Source organism: Echiichthys vipera (genome assembly GCF_963691815.1).
Source record: "Echiichthys vipera genome assembly, chromosome: 23".
Classification (NCBI taxonomy): Eukaryota; Metazoa; Chordata; class Actinopteri; order Perciformes; family Trachinidae; genus Echiichthys; species Echiichthys vipera.
The window spans coordinates 7,543,017-7,559,336 of record NC_139848.1 but is presented as its reverse complement, the minus strand read 5'-3'; the positions used below and the strand labels follow the sequence as shown (position 1 = coordinate 7,559,336).

The window sequence follows — 16,320 nt, the reverse complement described above, 5'->3', positions numbered from 1 at the left end:
AGACAACCTGTTAGTCGTGCTCAGACGGGTTTCCAGACAGGTTTCACAAATTACGTGAGCGTTCATCCCGGGATCACAAAGCCTGCCACGTTGAAATCACTCAGTGAAGGAAACATGATGTAAAACAAAATTTACGTGTGCTCACTTTCACTGACAAACTGTAGAAACATTTGGAAAAAGCTTAAAATGTCTCACATTTCAACTGTAGTCATGAAGTTTGAATTGACTCTCTTAAAGGTTCTTATTCTGATACATTTTTAGGTTCAGACTTCTATTAGAACATGTTTACATGCTTTAATACTCTATAAATAAATTATTTTTATCATCCTGCCTGTCTGAATATTCCTGTATTCACCCTCTGTCTGAAACGCTCAGTTTAAGCGCCTGTCTCTCTCGCTTCATAATAAAAAAAAGACATGAAAATCATTTTTTACAAAACGCCATCTTTAAGTTGTTGATCGAGTCGAAGCGCTGGAACAAGTAGCAGCTAAAGTGAAAGTGCCGAAAGGAGGTGAATCCGAAAACCAAAAGAGTCAGCACTGTGCTGAACTTTCTTTTTTTTTTTATATATATAGCTTAAGTGTTAATATGAGTTTTAAGTGTCGGCTGATAGAATTTATTGTCAGTTCAAGTGTGAGTTCAACAGAAGTGTGAGCCGATGTGTGAGCACCGACGGGGGTTAAAGTGTCAGTGGAAGCAGACGCACTCGTCACCCTCTGAGAAAGCTGGATGTTGATGTGGTGTTCTCTGACACTTGAGCCAAAGCGCAAATTTAGAATGTGTAGAGCGACTGAAAACAGCCACAAAATTCATCATAAAGGTGCAGTTTGTGTCAAGTTTTCACCCTTAAAGACACAAAGGCCGCAATCTCACATACTTAGAGGGAGGAAGCAGTGAGCAGTGAGTGGGGCGAGCTGATTGGCTGAGCACCAGTAGGGTGCCCAAAGAGGAAAGCTGCTGTTTTTTATGTGTAGATAAACAGGAGTGCTCTCAATCAGGGATTAGATTCACACTGGGCATTATGGTGTGATCCCTTCATTTTAAAGCATGGCAGGTTTGTTTGTGTGTGTGTGTGTGTTTGTGTGGTGTATCCTAACATACCTTATATAACACTGTAGCTAAGCAGACATAAATCTTTTTTATGTTATTGTACCATGTGTGTGTGTGCGTGTTTGTTCAGTTACGCGATACTGCTCTTATAAAGCATTGGAATTGTGTTTTTGATACATATGTGTTCACCTTCCCACCTTGCGTTCCTAAAGGCTGTGTGCCAGTATCTTACTCATGTGATGAGCATGTGTGTGTGTGTGTGTGTACGGACAGAAGGAGGAGAAGCCCGCTCTGTGGTAGCTAATGGCGTTGCGGGAAGATGCACAGCAACAATGGGAGCCTCCAGCTCGTCTTTCTGCCCCCGCACACATATGAGCTCTATTGTTGGGTAATCTCACACTGCCCAGATAAGTGGGTCACTATTTGTGCAGGCAGTATGTGTACATGTGTCTCCGTAAAGACACAATGTTTATGTTTGGTGCTCCGCAGATACGTGTAGGTAGCATTTGCAGGAAATGTATGCGTGAAAGCGTGTATTTACTCGGTGTCTGACAGAGGGTCCATCGGGGAGTTGGGGTGTGGTGGTGGGGGGTTGCTAGGAGCGGGCTGGTGGGCGGGAGCTTTTTTAACCATTTGTACTGGTGACACAATGAAAGTGACAAGGCAGAAGGACCTAATTGCACCCCTCTTGTCTTAAATGATTTGGGGCAGTTTCTCTCTCCCGCTCCCCGAGCGTGTTTGAGCATCTCGCAGCAGTTTGATGCCGTCGTTTTCCTTCTTCCTCACCACATCTCTCTCTCTCGCTCTCCATCTTCCTTTTTTATTTGTTTGCCCCGGGGTTGTTGATTTTGTCGACTTAAAAATAGAGCCTTGCCTGACACAGGGCAGGGATGGAGGGAGGGGGGGAGGGAGAGTTAGATGGATAGAAATGTACATAGAGTGAAAGGAGGACGGCGGCGCGTGGTAGGGAGCTCTGCGTCCGGCGGTCGTTTTCTCTTCGCTGTCTGCAAAGGTGATTGATGGTGGAGTCAGATTGTTTTGCTAATTGGGGACGGGCCTCCTGGTAGTCCCCGATCGGCTACTGTTTGTTTAGTGTGTGTAAATGTAGACGCTCTTAATTTGTCACTGTATGCTATTATCATCACGTTGACTGAAAGGGTCCGTTTGTTGTTTTTTTTTACAGGAAATCCACCATGTACTGAAAGGAGCTTTGGACCGACTGCACACAGACGACCCCCCCGCCAAGATGAGCCAAGTTAACTTCAGGTAACACTGTGTGCGTGCAGGTGTGTGTCTGGATGTCATCGTGGCAGCAGGCGGATCATACTGTAGCTGGGTACGGCGCGATGTTAGAGACCGAGATTAACTCTCCAGTCTTTGTTTGACAGGCTGACACTGACTGGATTAAACATGCGTATGTGTCACCGCATGCGTCCCAATAAATGGTTTGGTAGGCTGGAGAGGAGGGGAGTTTTGAACAGGCGTTGGATTGAAGTTCCTCCACTCGTTTCACTCTTAAGAGTAGACACTTTGTGTAGGCAACTTAACTTGTATGGCAGATTTCCTACACAGGGTTGAAACAAGACGTCGGTGTTCAGCTGAGTCGATCTACATATGACTTATAGAGACACAATGTTTAGTTGTAACCCCTCTTTGTGTGTACTGTTGTAATGAGCGCATGGCAAAGATCAAGTTTAGTAATGCCCCACTCTCCTGAAGTAGGGGAAGGGGATGTAAAGAATTCCCTATCACTATTATAGTTCTCATAAAGTGGACATATGATGCTCATTTTCAGGTTCAAAAATTATATTTTAGGCTTCTGTTCTGCACTGTCATTGCAGCCAGGGAATAACTGTAACCGCACTGTAGCAGCACTTTCTACCTACTGTACATACGGTATAGTGTAGTTGTGACATCACAACGGTACAGAAGTCCTGACGGCTCGTTTAAAGACACACTTTCTGAAACCTGCTTTATGAAATCTCACTTTTTACAATATGCGACCTTTTTATTATTATTATTATTATTATTATTAGTTTTAAAGATTATTTTTTTGACAATTTTCCCTTTATTATATAGGACAGTAAGGAAATAGGTTGAGAGAGAGACGGGGAGACATACAGCAAAGGGCCGCAGGTCGGGGTCGAACCCGCTGCCGCGGCCTCGAGGACCTTCAGCCTCTTTACATGGGGTGAAGGCTCTAACCACTGTGACACCGGTCGCCCCAATGTGGGACCTGTTTAATTATTGTTTATCCTACTGTCGTAATTAATTGACATCCGGCATATTGACCTTTGAACACCTATATGTTAATTTAACCGGCTCTATCAAATGCAGCCATTTAAACAGTCAAACAACAAAATAGCTATTAATGCTCAATTTACTTCCTGTCAATCAACGACTCATTTAATTAATCACTCCAGCACTGGTAAAGAGTTTGATTATTCATCTCCCCTGTCATCATTTGACACGAGAGTGCTTCTTTGTGTATCGACAGCATCAACTTTTCTGTGCGTGTAAGTGTGTGTGTGTGTGTGTGTACATGGGAATGAGTGCACTGTACCCTGGGTGATTATGTACATCTCACCAAGGTAACCCCCACTTCTGTTTTTGGGCACGTCACCTGCAGGCCTCTGGCATGACAGGACTTTTTATCTTCATTTCTCCAGGCTGTCAGTCACACAGTCACTATGGAAACAATTAGCCCCTCCATCAGAACCCCTTCACCCCATGTAGCCCCATGTATGCCCGTGACAAAAGTAAAAAGATTGGCACCGGCATCGTTTGCAGCCGAGCGATTTTCAGATTAGTTGATTGTTCTTATAAAAATAACTCAGGGGCGCTCGGGAAGAAGACTTGGCCGCAGTGACAGATGGTGATTTTTCAGCATTTTACAGTGCAGCGGTGTCCTGACAGCACTGTGATACAATAGAGGCACGCTTCTCACAGATAGTTTGCCATGGTAACAGATGGTTGACGGTTGAAGAAGCCGCGCTGAGCGAGCGAGGGCACATTTTGCAGCGAGTCCCGGCCGCAAGTTAGTTAGGCACTCGGCCTCCGTTGATCTAGAGGAAGTCAACCAAGAGTTGGAGCTCCATCTGTCTCACTCCTCGTTGCTCTTTTCATCCGTCCCACTGTCCCTCGTCTCTCTCTCTTGCTCTCTCTCTCTCTCTCTCTCTCTCTCTCTCTCTCTCTCTCTGTCTCTCTCTCTCTGTCTCTGTCTCTCTCTCTCTCTCTCTCTCCCCCCCCCCCCCCCCCCCCCCAGTGGAATGACTGTGTTTGTGTTTGTGTCAGCGGGATGCTAAAATGGGTGAGTGGAGCTATTCTGCATATTTGAGTGCGGCTCTAACAAGCTACCGCTGCCTCTGATGAGCTTGTTTGTGCCGCCATTTGTTTTTTTATGAATGTAAATGAAGCTGTGTAAATGCGTGGGTGTGTGTGTGTGTGTTTGTTTGTTTGAACCCTGCACAGTCTGTGAATACATATACATCATTCAGGACCAGCTTTGTACCTGCGCATCCTGTTCTGGTCGGATTGTTTACCATCACTGCAAGTCAATTCAAACTGCGTGTGTGTGTGTGTGTCTAATTCATGGCTTGTGCACATCTGTAATTTAGATGTTACCGTGTTCTCTAATAGATGTAAATTTGATGCATGTGTGTGTATCTGTGAATTCAATTTAGAGGAATGTGACTGATGGTGTTTGTGAGCATGCAATAGATGTAGCAATAAGAATGCAAATTGGGTGTGCTCTTGGCGCGGATGTGTGCGTACAGTTTGTTGTGTGACCGTGGCAGAGGTTAACGAGACCAGGGCGACAGTGACAGAGGAGTGTGTTATAATGATCCCAGCAAGTCCTTGGGCTTGTGTGCGTGTTAGAAGCACATAAACCTTGAACTTCAGTGCTTTCCTTCGCAGACACTTCATAACTCCTGTTTTACTTTTTCTTTTTTTTTGGGCTTTATTCAAGCTATGTGCGGAAACTTACATACAAGAATGAAAAGTACGTTATTGAGGACGTGGCTTTTTCTTAACTTGTCTCAGGCCGACGTACGTACTATAGTGCACTGGAATTCAATTGAGTGACAAATGTACTTATTCTGAGGAGGTAAAAATCATCAACTAAATGAACTTATTGCATTATTCTGTCTTAGAGAAGCTGATTTCTTGGGCTTCACAAAAAGGAAGTGGGATTGTTTTTTTCCTCCATCTCCTGTGATCTCCCTTTACCATGCTCCCATCATGCAGGTCCCCTCTCTCAGCCATCCGGTATCAAAAGCAGCCCTCTTCCTCTTTATCTTTAGCAGCGTTGTCCTTGTTTATCTGCTGTTAAAAGCCACAGTTCAGGGCCCCGCGGAGATTATTAGAGACGCTCATTCTGTTTCATCTCTATCTGCTCCTCTATCTCTCCGTCTCTTTTATCTCCTGCTCTCTTCTCTTGTCCACCGGCTCGATTGGATGGTTGAGAAGCAGGTAGATAAAGGCCGAAGTAGCCAGCTGCATCCCAAACACCCACCCGCACTGAGGTTTCTCTGAGGTTCAGAAGCTCATTTCTATCTTGCGTAGCCCGGAGGAAGATGCTAATTTATTTTGAAGAGAGCACATAGAAAGTATAAAGAGGTCCAGTTGCTTTTGACTGAAATTGCTTTGAGGATAACGATGACCCGGACAAATGAGAACATTCACAGGCCTAGCACATAGAAAGGTTTGTAGAGTGTGTGTAGTTGTGTATCCGCGTTTCAATGCAGTACATAATGTACATCCTCACTTTCAGTTTCAAGATGTCTGTGTGTTTAATTGACAGCACCCTGACGAAGGCAGTGGAGTTTCCAGGTGACTGGGGACCCCTGGGTATCCATGTGATCCCCTACTGCTCCTCTCTCAGTGGACGGTGAGCACACACACACAAACTGACGCACCCGTATTGTGCAAACACACACTGTCCTCCCACCACTTGTAATCAGTCAGACATAAAGAAAGGCAGATGGCAATGTTGACTCATAGAAATGCATAAGCGTTGGCATGAAATCATATATGTGTTTACCTCCATGAATTCATATCCACTCTACACTGTGTGTTTGTCTCCCAAGGACCCTGGGCCTGCATATTAAAGGCATCGAGCAAAACAGCCGCTCCAAGAGAGAGAATCTCTTCCAGCAGGATGAGTGTATCGTCCAAATCAACGACACACCACTCCAGGACAAGACATTCGCACAGTAAGTGTGCCGGGATATGATCACCAACGCAGCAATCTAAGCACTGAGATCAGATCAGAAATGAGTGCTGTAGGAGTTTGCTGGCATTTCACCAATCTGAAGTTTAACGGTCCCATATTATGCACAATTTCAGATTCACCATTTTTATGTTCTTCTACTAGAACATGTTTACATGCTTGAATGTTCAAAAAACACATCCTTTTTCGCATACAGTCCATCTGAATATACCTGTATTCACCCTGAAACGCTGAATTTTAGCATCTGTCTCTTTAAGACCCCCTCCTGTTAAAAGCCCAGTCTGCTCTGATTGGTCAGCATTCCTGAGTCTTCTGCATCTGAGCTTTTTCGGCATCTTTTGCACCATCATTGCAGCTGGGGAATGACTGTAATGCAACTGTAGCGGCACTTTCTACCTATATAGTATAGTATAGTTGTTACATCACAACCGCACAGAGGTCCTGACAGCTAGTTCAAAAGACACAGTTTCTGAATACAGGCTGTGTGCACTTCTCTCTGCAGTGTTTTGTGACTTTCACAGCATTTATGTAGCACCTCAACCTGCTTTATAATAAAAAAAGACATGGATGAATCTCTCTTTTTACAACATGGGACCTTTAAATTGTGGCATTTTAGCAAGTTAGTTGATAACTTTCAATTATAAAATGATGAGTTGTGATATAACCCTGATAAGAGACGTGTTAGCAATGCACATATTTTGCCAACCTGGACCCAAAATGAAACTAGCTATTCCCACCAATCCTAGAAACAAGTGTCTGCGTTTCTTTATGTGTCTCAGATGTGATAAGGAGCTAAAACAAAAAGCCCAAAACAGCAGAAAAATACTATGTTCTTTGTTTATTATGCGTGTGTGTACGTCCTCCCACACACCCTGCCGCCATTGTAGCGAGATACCACCCGTCGCTCAGTTTGCATCCTTTTATCAGCTAAATAAAAATCCTTCTCATCCTGCCTTTTCGTATCTCACCACATCTGCTCTAACAAAAGAATGCATGCGTATGTTTCTTTCAGTTCCTTATTTCTTTCTCTTTCCAGTACAAACACACACACACACACACACGCACACACACACACACACACACACACACAGACACACACACACACACACACACACACACACCCACCTAAAACCTCCCGTCCCCATTCTTTCTCTATTTTCTTCGTCCTCTCTGTGGTGAAGCTGAAAAGGTCCATTTAACCGCATCCCACTGTGTTGTGTGAATGTTGTACTGATCGTAGTCTATTAAAGCTGCAATAGAAGCCTGCTGTCGGGTGTACCCCATCTGACAGAGGCCACAATGCCCCAAACCAGCTGGAAGAGTCTCTCCGTAACTTGTTCCAAATTAAATACAGCTCCATTAATAGTACACAAGCTTCATTCACCCTCCTCATTCTCTGTGTTTTCATGCTCTGTTCTGCTTCACGGTCTTTCTGGTATCTTTTGCCAAAATGTCAATATTCCTCAACTTTTCTTTTCCCAGATCACAGGAAGTCTTCCGCCAGGCCATGTCCTCTCGGTCTGTGCGTCTGGAGGTCCTCCCCCAAGCCAACAAGCCACGCTACGAGAAGAGCCTGATAGGTCAGCTCTTCACTGGCGACAGCAAAGACTCCTCTGCAAAATTAAAGAGTCCCGTGGTGCTCCGTGCTAAAACCGACTCCCAACCAGAACCCAAGCGAGACCCCAAACCGAACACCAAGCTAGAAGTGAGGCGAATGGATGCACGTGCCAAGACCCCAGAGCCATCTACGGCAAACCCATCCCCGGCGGAGCTCCAGCCTCGGCACGGCTCGCTGGAGAGAGTCTCTCCCTCGCCCCCAGCCAGGGCGGCAAGTTCCTCCCCGACGCCCAGGACCCAAAGCCAGAGCCCCCTGGCCAGTAAGAGCCCTGTTCCCGGCCTGGCCAGCCTCGCCAGCAGGAAGGGCGGCAAGAAGTTAAAAATTGACTTGAAGAAAGGTAAATGTGCAGCTGGTTACCCATTACATTTTCTATTATGCTCATCATGACTGATACTTAATGGGAAGACTGCAGTTGCATTATGGGAGGTTTAGGATTGAGCTTTTCTTGGGCTCGACAGAAGAAAAGTCTCTGATTTTGAAGTCCTGGATGTTCTGTGTTTTTGTTGGTTCTTTTTAGTCTGCATAGAAGTAGTCCCGTATAAAACTTCAGACTGCTTAAAGCTATTTTAGTCCACATTAAAAGTAACTCTCCATTGTCAAGATATATATATTTTTATCTTGCGGGTTTACCTTACATACTACCTGGATGTTTTGCTTGTAGATTTGAACCCAGACTGAGTCAGTGTGGTGTCCCAGCTGCTTTATCTATTATCCCTCTAAAAACACATCAGCACTGAAGCCCCGATGTGTTGATAGCACCGGAATAGGTTTTTAGGGCTGTGAATAGGCTCTGTTCTAGCAACCTGTAGTGTTATGGGGCATTGAAAGCATAGCTGTAATTGGGCTACATGCACACACTTGCGACAGGTAACCAGAGAAAGGCAAGAATATATCCAGATGAAAGGATAGGAGAAATTGGGCTCCACACTCTCCAGCTCCGGCTCAAAGCCTTATTCACGGCTGCTTTATTGTTCGTTTCTTTCTCTTCCCAGCACCTTTTCGTCACACCCATTTTCTTCCCTCTTTCCCTCCGTCCTTCTTTTGTTAGATTTTTTTCCCTCTATCCCTTTCACCTGATGCAAGATCAGAGCAGAGGATATTATGGGGTTTCTAACACCCTCTCCCTTGGCAACAGGCTCTTTCTCTCCGTGATTGACAGGCGGTGAGGTTTAGGTGCGCTAATGTAGGGCAGGCAGAGGCTTAGCTCGGAGACCAGATAGCATCGCTCACCGCCTTTAGTATGCCATGCCGGCTTTGCTCTCCCTGCGCACACACGCACGCGCACACACACACACACACGCACACACACACACACGCACACACGCACGCACGCACGCACACACACACACACACACACACACACACACACACACACACACACACACACACACACACACACACACACACACACACACACACACACACACACACACACACACACACACACACACACACACAGAGAGAGAGAGAGCGTGGCACATTTCACTCATGGCTTGGGGCTTGGGAGGCCGTGAAAAAGGGAGAGGGTGGAGGCTCTGGGGGTTGATGGCTCTTGCTTGTGTGTGTGTGTGTGTGTGTGTGTGGTCTTAGAAACACACACTTGTAAATGTATACACACAGATAAACATAGGCTCACACCCACAAGGAAAATCTTTGTGGAAATCACGCCGCATCCCAAGGGAGGGAAGCTAGAGAAGGGGAATAATATCTCTCAGGTTCTTCTCTCTCTCCCTCCGCCCCCACCTTCCTTCCATCTTCTCCCTCTACCTCCCTTCATCAACCACCGTTAGGCCTGCTCACACGTGAAATTAAAGGCAGAGTCTGTCTAATCCGGCTAGGAGAGAAGTCTTCTCCCCGGCAGCTCAGAGGCTGAGCTAGGCAACAAACCCCCAGAGAGAAAAACAGGCACTTAAATAGTTGTCTGTGTAGAGGGAGATGCTTAAACTGCAGTCCGGGTTCAGCAAGACAGGAGAGGTGGCGAGAGGGGAAACTCTGGCAAGTGCAGGAGGCATTAAGTGACACTGCGGGGAGATGAGGGAGAATTCAATTAAAACAAAATTAAAAGTAATAAAATGAATAAATTTAAGTCTCGCCTGAAGTGAGGTTTGGTGTCCCCTAATGCACACCGTCACGCAGGCTGCTGTTTTGTTCCCGCAGGTGCAGAGGGTCTGGGCTTCACCGTGGTGACACGGGACGCCTCGGTCCACGGACCTGGGCCAATCCTTGTGAAGAACATCCTTCCGCGTGGCGCAGCAGTCAAAGACGGCCGCCTGCAGCCTGGAGACCGCATCCTGGAGGTACGGCACACCTGTTGATCTCACACAGAGCAGAAAACCAACAGTTACAGCAAAAGACTCAATAGCAAGAACAGGAACAGCATCATCAGTAGCAGGAAACTGAGCTTGGGGGCACCCCTGCCAGTCAAACTGAGTAATCGCTAAGAAAATGGATGAACTTAGTAATTTATACACTTTAAATCAATATACTGTGATGTGTTTGTTTTTGTTGTGTGTGTGTATAGGTGAATGGAGTCGACATGACAGGCCGTAGCCAGGAGGAACTGGTGGCCATGCTGCGCAGCACCAGGCAGGGAGAGAGTGTGTGCGTGGTGGTTGCCCGGCAGGAGGATATATTCCTGCCCCGGGAGCTGGTAAGTCACACAGCGTCTGTTGTTCTTTGGTCTGTCAGTCATTTCTGCTGATCGTCCGTCTTCCCTGGTGGTCTTCACTTTTTCTCTTTCTCCGTCTCCTCCTCTTCATCTTTTTTAAATTTCCTTTGTGTCACTTTTTCCCTTTTCTCTCTCAAAGGCGCTAACCTCTTTAAGCCGATGCCCTTTTTCCTATAAACCCCCTGCACATAAACACACCCAGAGCACGCTCCGGCCTTCCTGTCCCACTCCGGTTTGTTGACACAGCGATGGGAGAGGAAGTCACACACGCAAGCCACAGCGGCCGCGCAGGAAACGCGCAAGCATGTCCGCGCATGTCGACACGCCGCGGGTGTAAAGTGACCGCTTACCTGCGGCGGCTGATGGGGTCAGAGATCAACGTCTGGGCTGTGAAACTGACTGTGTCACAGGGGACGTTTTTATCAATAAACACACACTTTTAAACATACACACACAGCCAGGTGGCTCCTTAAAAGTCACCCGCTCTCTGTTAAAGATGTTTTTCGCCCGTGCTCTTCTGTTCTCTCCCCTCTGTCCTCAGTGGTTATTCTGATTATTCCCTTCTCGTTACTTCAAAGAGCTCTGAGAAAGACGCGCGGGGCTTTGTAGTGACTGATGCATATTCACACCTAGAGCGGCTGCGCACACTCCTATGCACACAAACTCCTAAACACATAGTACTTGATAAAAAAAAAAAAAACACACACACACACACAAGCACGTACGTCCACACGAAAACACATCACACAATCTTTAAACAGCTAAGTTACTGCTTCCGAAAATAGTTTGCCCTCATTAATGGCCCAGCAGTCTTGGCATAACAAGTGCACTTTGAAGAGCCTCTACAGTCTTCATCTAACACTTGCTTGTATTTGGGCATTAGAGACTTAAAGAGGGGGAGGGGGGGAGGGAGGGGGGTGGAAAGGCAGAATGAGAGAGAGAGAGCCTTCACTCCTGTCTCTGTCGAAGGCTGTTGAAGTTGTCGGTGCCCCATGAGATCTGGCCCTTATCTCCAGCACAGTCCTCCACCTCAAAGACGGATTGATGTCCCTTAAGCACACACACACACACACACAAACATATTTACACACACAACACCACACGCAGGCACTCTAGAGGTTCTGCGTCATTGAATTTAGATGGGCAGACCCTCGAGAAGCGATGGATTACATAAGAAACACAGATGCAGAAACTACCACAGAGCAAAAGTTCATCATTAAAAGTAGCCAAATGAGCACATGAGAACTACCCGGCACCCCCATCCCCACCTTTTCCAAATCTACACCCTACTTGAGATACAAACCGAGAAAGTTTTTTTTCTTTCTGGCAGGTTTTAATTGCTCCACTCTTTCTCCCACTGCTCTCAAGTAGTAAATTGTAGTGGAAATTTGCAAGAAGCACGAGCAAGGAGAGGCTCGCGACGATTCGGTCGCACTAAAAATGTAATAATGATGGAGACCCATTAAGCGGATGTGGCCATCTGCTTCTCCTGTTGCCTGTGCGTAGGTGTCTGTCTGTGTGTGTGTGTCTGACTTAGTGTGGGTGCTCATGAATATGAATGTTTTCGAGGCTGTGATATCCTGCCTTTAAGAATCCACATTACTACTATCATGTTTGTTCAAAAATAAAAATAAAGAAAAATCCGATGCAAATCAGCGGTTCATTATCACAGTTTCAGATTCAGCAGCTGCTCGGATTAATTGGCTGAATTACAATTCTAAGTTTTCCCTTCACTAACCTCACCGTTGCTTCAGATAATGAATCTCCAATATCGGCGTATTGCATATATCAAGGTTTAATTTGGTCTTTGACGGGAAACATTTTTTCAGCTGAAGGCATGCACATGATAACTATATTAATTTCATGAAAACCAAAACAGTATCAGATTCAATGGGAGCATTTATGCCACATAGTGATATATGATCGGGGGTTGTTTACCTGTTGGAATCCACTTTATCACCCAGTGTGCCTGCAGGTGGTGCAGTGGTTTAGACCCCCTTCTTTTGCTCTGTGGTTCAATTCTGAAAAGGACCCTCCTCTGTGTCTCACCTGTCCAGCTCTTCTGTCAAAAGTACAAAAAGGTTGTACATGCATGTATTTCACCCTGTTACCTGAAAACCCCCTAAACACGTTACGTGGTTACTGCAGCTTTATCTCGGCTCGATAAACCCGATCTGTTTGGTCATGATTTTAACGTACATGTGGTCGTGGGCATGGCTGCTTCAAGGAAAGTATCCGTCACAGCAGTGCAAACGTATAGAAATATAGTATAAAAAAGGGCATCCTTGTATCCAAAATAATTAATTCCAACGTCTGACCGAACCTGAAAACGACACATGAATAAATTACAAGAAAAAAGTCCAAGAAAGTCTCTTTCTCAATTGAGCAGTAGACTATTGATCTGTCAAATTTGACACATTTGTATTGTAACCAGGGCTTTTACGGCGATCCATCTAGGCCATTTCTATTGCACACAACCTGTTGACCGTTGAGACACAACTGTGTAAACTCCAATTGTACTTTCATTTACAACTCTCTTCATTAGTTTTTAATTGAAAAAACACCACAGGTCATAATGAGATCACTCGCTTAGAGGTTTGAAGGAGAAACCAACCAACCAAACAAGTCTTTGAGGCTGTACAGCAGTGCGTGGCAACGTGCTCACAATTATATTACTAACACGCAGATGTTTAGCAGGTTTAATGTTTACTATGGTCACTAGTTAGTTACCCTGCTAGCATTTGCTAATTAGCACACAAAAAAAAAGCTGAGGCTGATGGGATAACCATTAGCTTTGCAGGTATTTGGTCAAAGTGACGTTTTGACCTGGATCACTAAAGTCATTGCATTTCATCCTGAGGGGCACATGAGTGTGTGCACCAAATTTCCCGACCTTCCATCCAATATTGGTCTGGATATTTCAGTGTTCAGAGTGTTGGAAGCACCGACCGGCCAACTAGGCTGTCCCCAGAGTGCTGATGCTAATGTGGCTAAAAATAAGAGACGGAGGAGGGAGTCTCCAGCCACTGAGGCTCCATGTGCTGCACTGATATCAGTAGAAATACACTCAGTGATGCTAATGCTTGATTGAATCTGGTGTAACGATACAAAAGCAAAGCGAAATATTGCTTCTTCTCTAAACTGCATGGAATAAGCATAAAGTAATAGGCACGTATGAAGATGGGAAACTTGTGGGTATCCATAGAACCCAGTTTAAATGAGATATGCTGAGGTAAATGGAGACCCCTTTGAAAATGTCCATGCCAGCTTTTACCTCACCGTAGCCTAACATTAAAGCATTATTTACCACCACTCCCAACAAGCGAGCATAACATGGTTGGTACCAATGGACTCCTTAGATATTAACAGCAGCAGCATCCCTGGAGCTGGTCAGAGGTCAGTGTTTTGCCAAGCGACACTTCAGCAGAACAGTCACTTGCTGACACAGCAGTGGTTAAAAAGGCTGGCTTTTGTTCTCACTGCACCATCCTACTGCCAAACTACAAGATTTATATCCTCCGCTCCAGCATTCATATAGTCTTTTTTTAATCTCCCTTGTACGAGCAAAGTAGATTTTTTTAAAGGAACTGGCTGAAATGCTGATTGATTAGTTTCAATAGAGGGGGTATTGATGTTTCATGAACAGCGTTTGGTTCTGTGAAAGCACTCTGCAGAGCCGGGAGGCACGCTGGTCTCTTTCAGTCAGAAGAATAATAGTAAAGCCGCGTGAATTAGCCTCATCATTAGGACACAAAGGGACGGCCATTTTCTACCCCAGCTCCTGTACTCTAGCGCACCCTCCAAAGTAATTAAAAAGTGATAACTTGTAATCACAGTCTCATTCCTGTCAGCATTTCCTGCCTCTCCAACGCTCGGCGCTCTCATTATATCACAGGGCCCCGTTTTGTATCACAGCAGAGATTAGAGAGACACTTATGGGTTTTTGGGTGGCGGGAGTGTGATATGTGTGTGTGTTGTGCTAGTGAAAGTGTCTGTGCTAGGTTTGCGAGTTTGCCAAGGACAGGATGAAGGGGTCACTCTGCACATGTTTGACCCCAAGTTGCCAGCAAGCCTAGGCCAGTTAACAGGAAGAAGGGGTCGTCAGGCAGCTTGTCCTCTCTCTTTTTTATTTGTCGTTTATCCCTCCCGGCCTCTGTCTTAGAGCTGAAACTCTTCTTTCACCCCCCCCCCTCCCCGCCCAGTACACCAGAATTATCCCTCAATCAGTCATTTTACTTTCCTTTCTCTTCATTGTGAGGTAAAGGTGTAAAGCGGCGAAGAGGCAGACATTAAGGCGATTAATTGGCAGCTCCATCGTTGCCGTCAAGCGCTGCGAGATCTCATCTTAATTGAATGTCGCTCTCGCCGCTAATCCCGCTGCTTTGAAACCCCCCATTTAGAAATCCTCAGCGACAAAAGACTCTGTGTGTAATAGCTGTGTATCCCCCCCCCCCCCGGCTCACCGCCCACCCTGGGGTAAAAAAAAAAAAGCCTTCTTTTTGTCTTCTCATTTGGGTGTTGAAGAGGGTGGTCTCTCTCCTGGCTAAAAGCTTGTTAAAGAGCCATTGCTTAGGGCTAACGGTGGGGAAAGGAGGGGGTCGCAAGGGGTCTCAGCCACCCTGGGGACGCAATCTGCCCCCAGGGAAATGGCATTAGAGGGGATGTCGGAGTGTGTGTGTGAGTGGGTTTGGACCACCACTGAGATCCACTTGGCTGTGTAAATAGATTTAAGTGGGATACAATAAATAAACACGTTCAGTTTATGTGACTTCATAACTTTTCCAATATCTCGGAGAGCCTGATGCGCTCTTGATTTGGCCACCTTCACCTTGTGTGTTATTGCAGCGAGATCACAGAGGTGTTTAAAAACCTCCCAGGTTGCCATCTGAGTCTTCTCAAGTGTCGCTCACACAGGAAGCAGCGGATTGTCTTTGTAATTCCTCTGGTTTTGAGTAGCAGCTCTCTGAAAAGCCTTGTTGATAAAAATAAGCCCCGACTGAAAGTCTTGCATTGTACCAAAATAGAAAGTAGATACCAGGACTTTTGAAGGACTGGTTTTGCTTGAATTACTTTGTTATTATATCAAGGAACTGAGTACGAGCAGAGCCAAAATTCTTATGTAAAAGTTGCACAAGTGTGGAAACTTCAAACCTGTTCAGTGAAGTAGGAGGCATCTTGTGTCCAGTAGATAAACCTTTGAAATGAACAGTGTTCGCATATCCCGAGATTTGTTAATGAGGGCGGAGGAGAACAAAATTTGTAACCCAGGTAAAGGAACTTGTGAGAAAACCATATCAGACACAGAATTGAGCGTTTTGGTTTTAGGGAAAGTGTGACAGCAGATAGATGGATGACAGGAAATGAGGGGAGAGACAGAGATCCAGTGGGCATAAAGGGTGGTATTAAAGGTATTTTATATATTTATTGATTTAAACTATACAGAGAATCATTGACATTTCAATGATGTGCACTGTTCAAAATGTAAGACATATACTTACCGTTACTATCGTCATTGGAAACATTTAGGTTTTAACTGTCTGACCAAAGTAACCTCTATCAGCCGTCTTAATTACAACTTTTGTGTTGTTTCTTTAAAGAGGACATATAAACATACATGTATTTTGAGTTTCTACTAATGTTTACATGTTTTAATGTTAAACAAAACACTATTTTTGTCTGAATATACCTGTATTCACCCTCTGTCTGAAACGGTCTTAGTCTCTTTAAGCTCCGCGCCCCCAAAAAACCCAA

General features: G+C 45.3%; 1 protein-coding gene across 2 annotated transcripts in view; it reads left to right on the top strand.

Moving 5' to 3' along the window:
• pard3ba (par-3 family cell polarity regulator beta a) overlaps positions 1–16,320 on the top strand; it is a 133,107-nt gene that overhangs the window by 35,678 nt on the left and 81,109 nt on the right. For both annotated transcript variants that reach the window (XM_083938336.1, XM_083938335.1), the window contains exons 5-10: positions 2,234–2,316; positions 5,855–5,941; positions 6,141–6,266; positions 7,766–8,238; positions 10,059–10,198; positions 10,423–10,551. In XM_083938336.1, the coding sequence (XP_083794462.1) occupies positions 2,234–2,316; positions 5,855–5,941; positions 6,141–6,266; positions 7,766–8,238; positions 10,059–10,198; positions 10,423–10,551 (1,038 nt within the window). The remainder of the gene's footprint in view (positions 1–2,233; positions 2,317–5,854; positions 5,942–6,140; positions 6,267–7,765; positions 8,239–10,058; positions 10,199–10,422; positions 10,552–16,320) is intronic.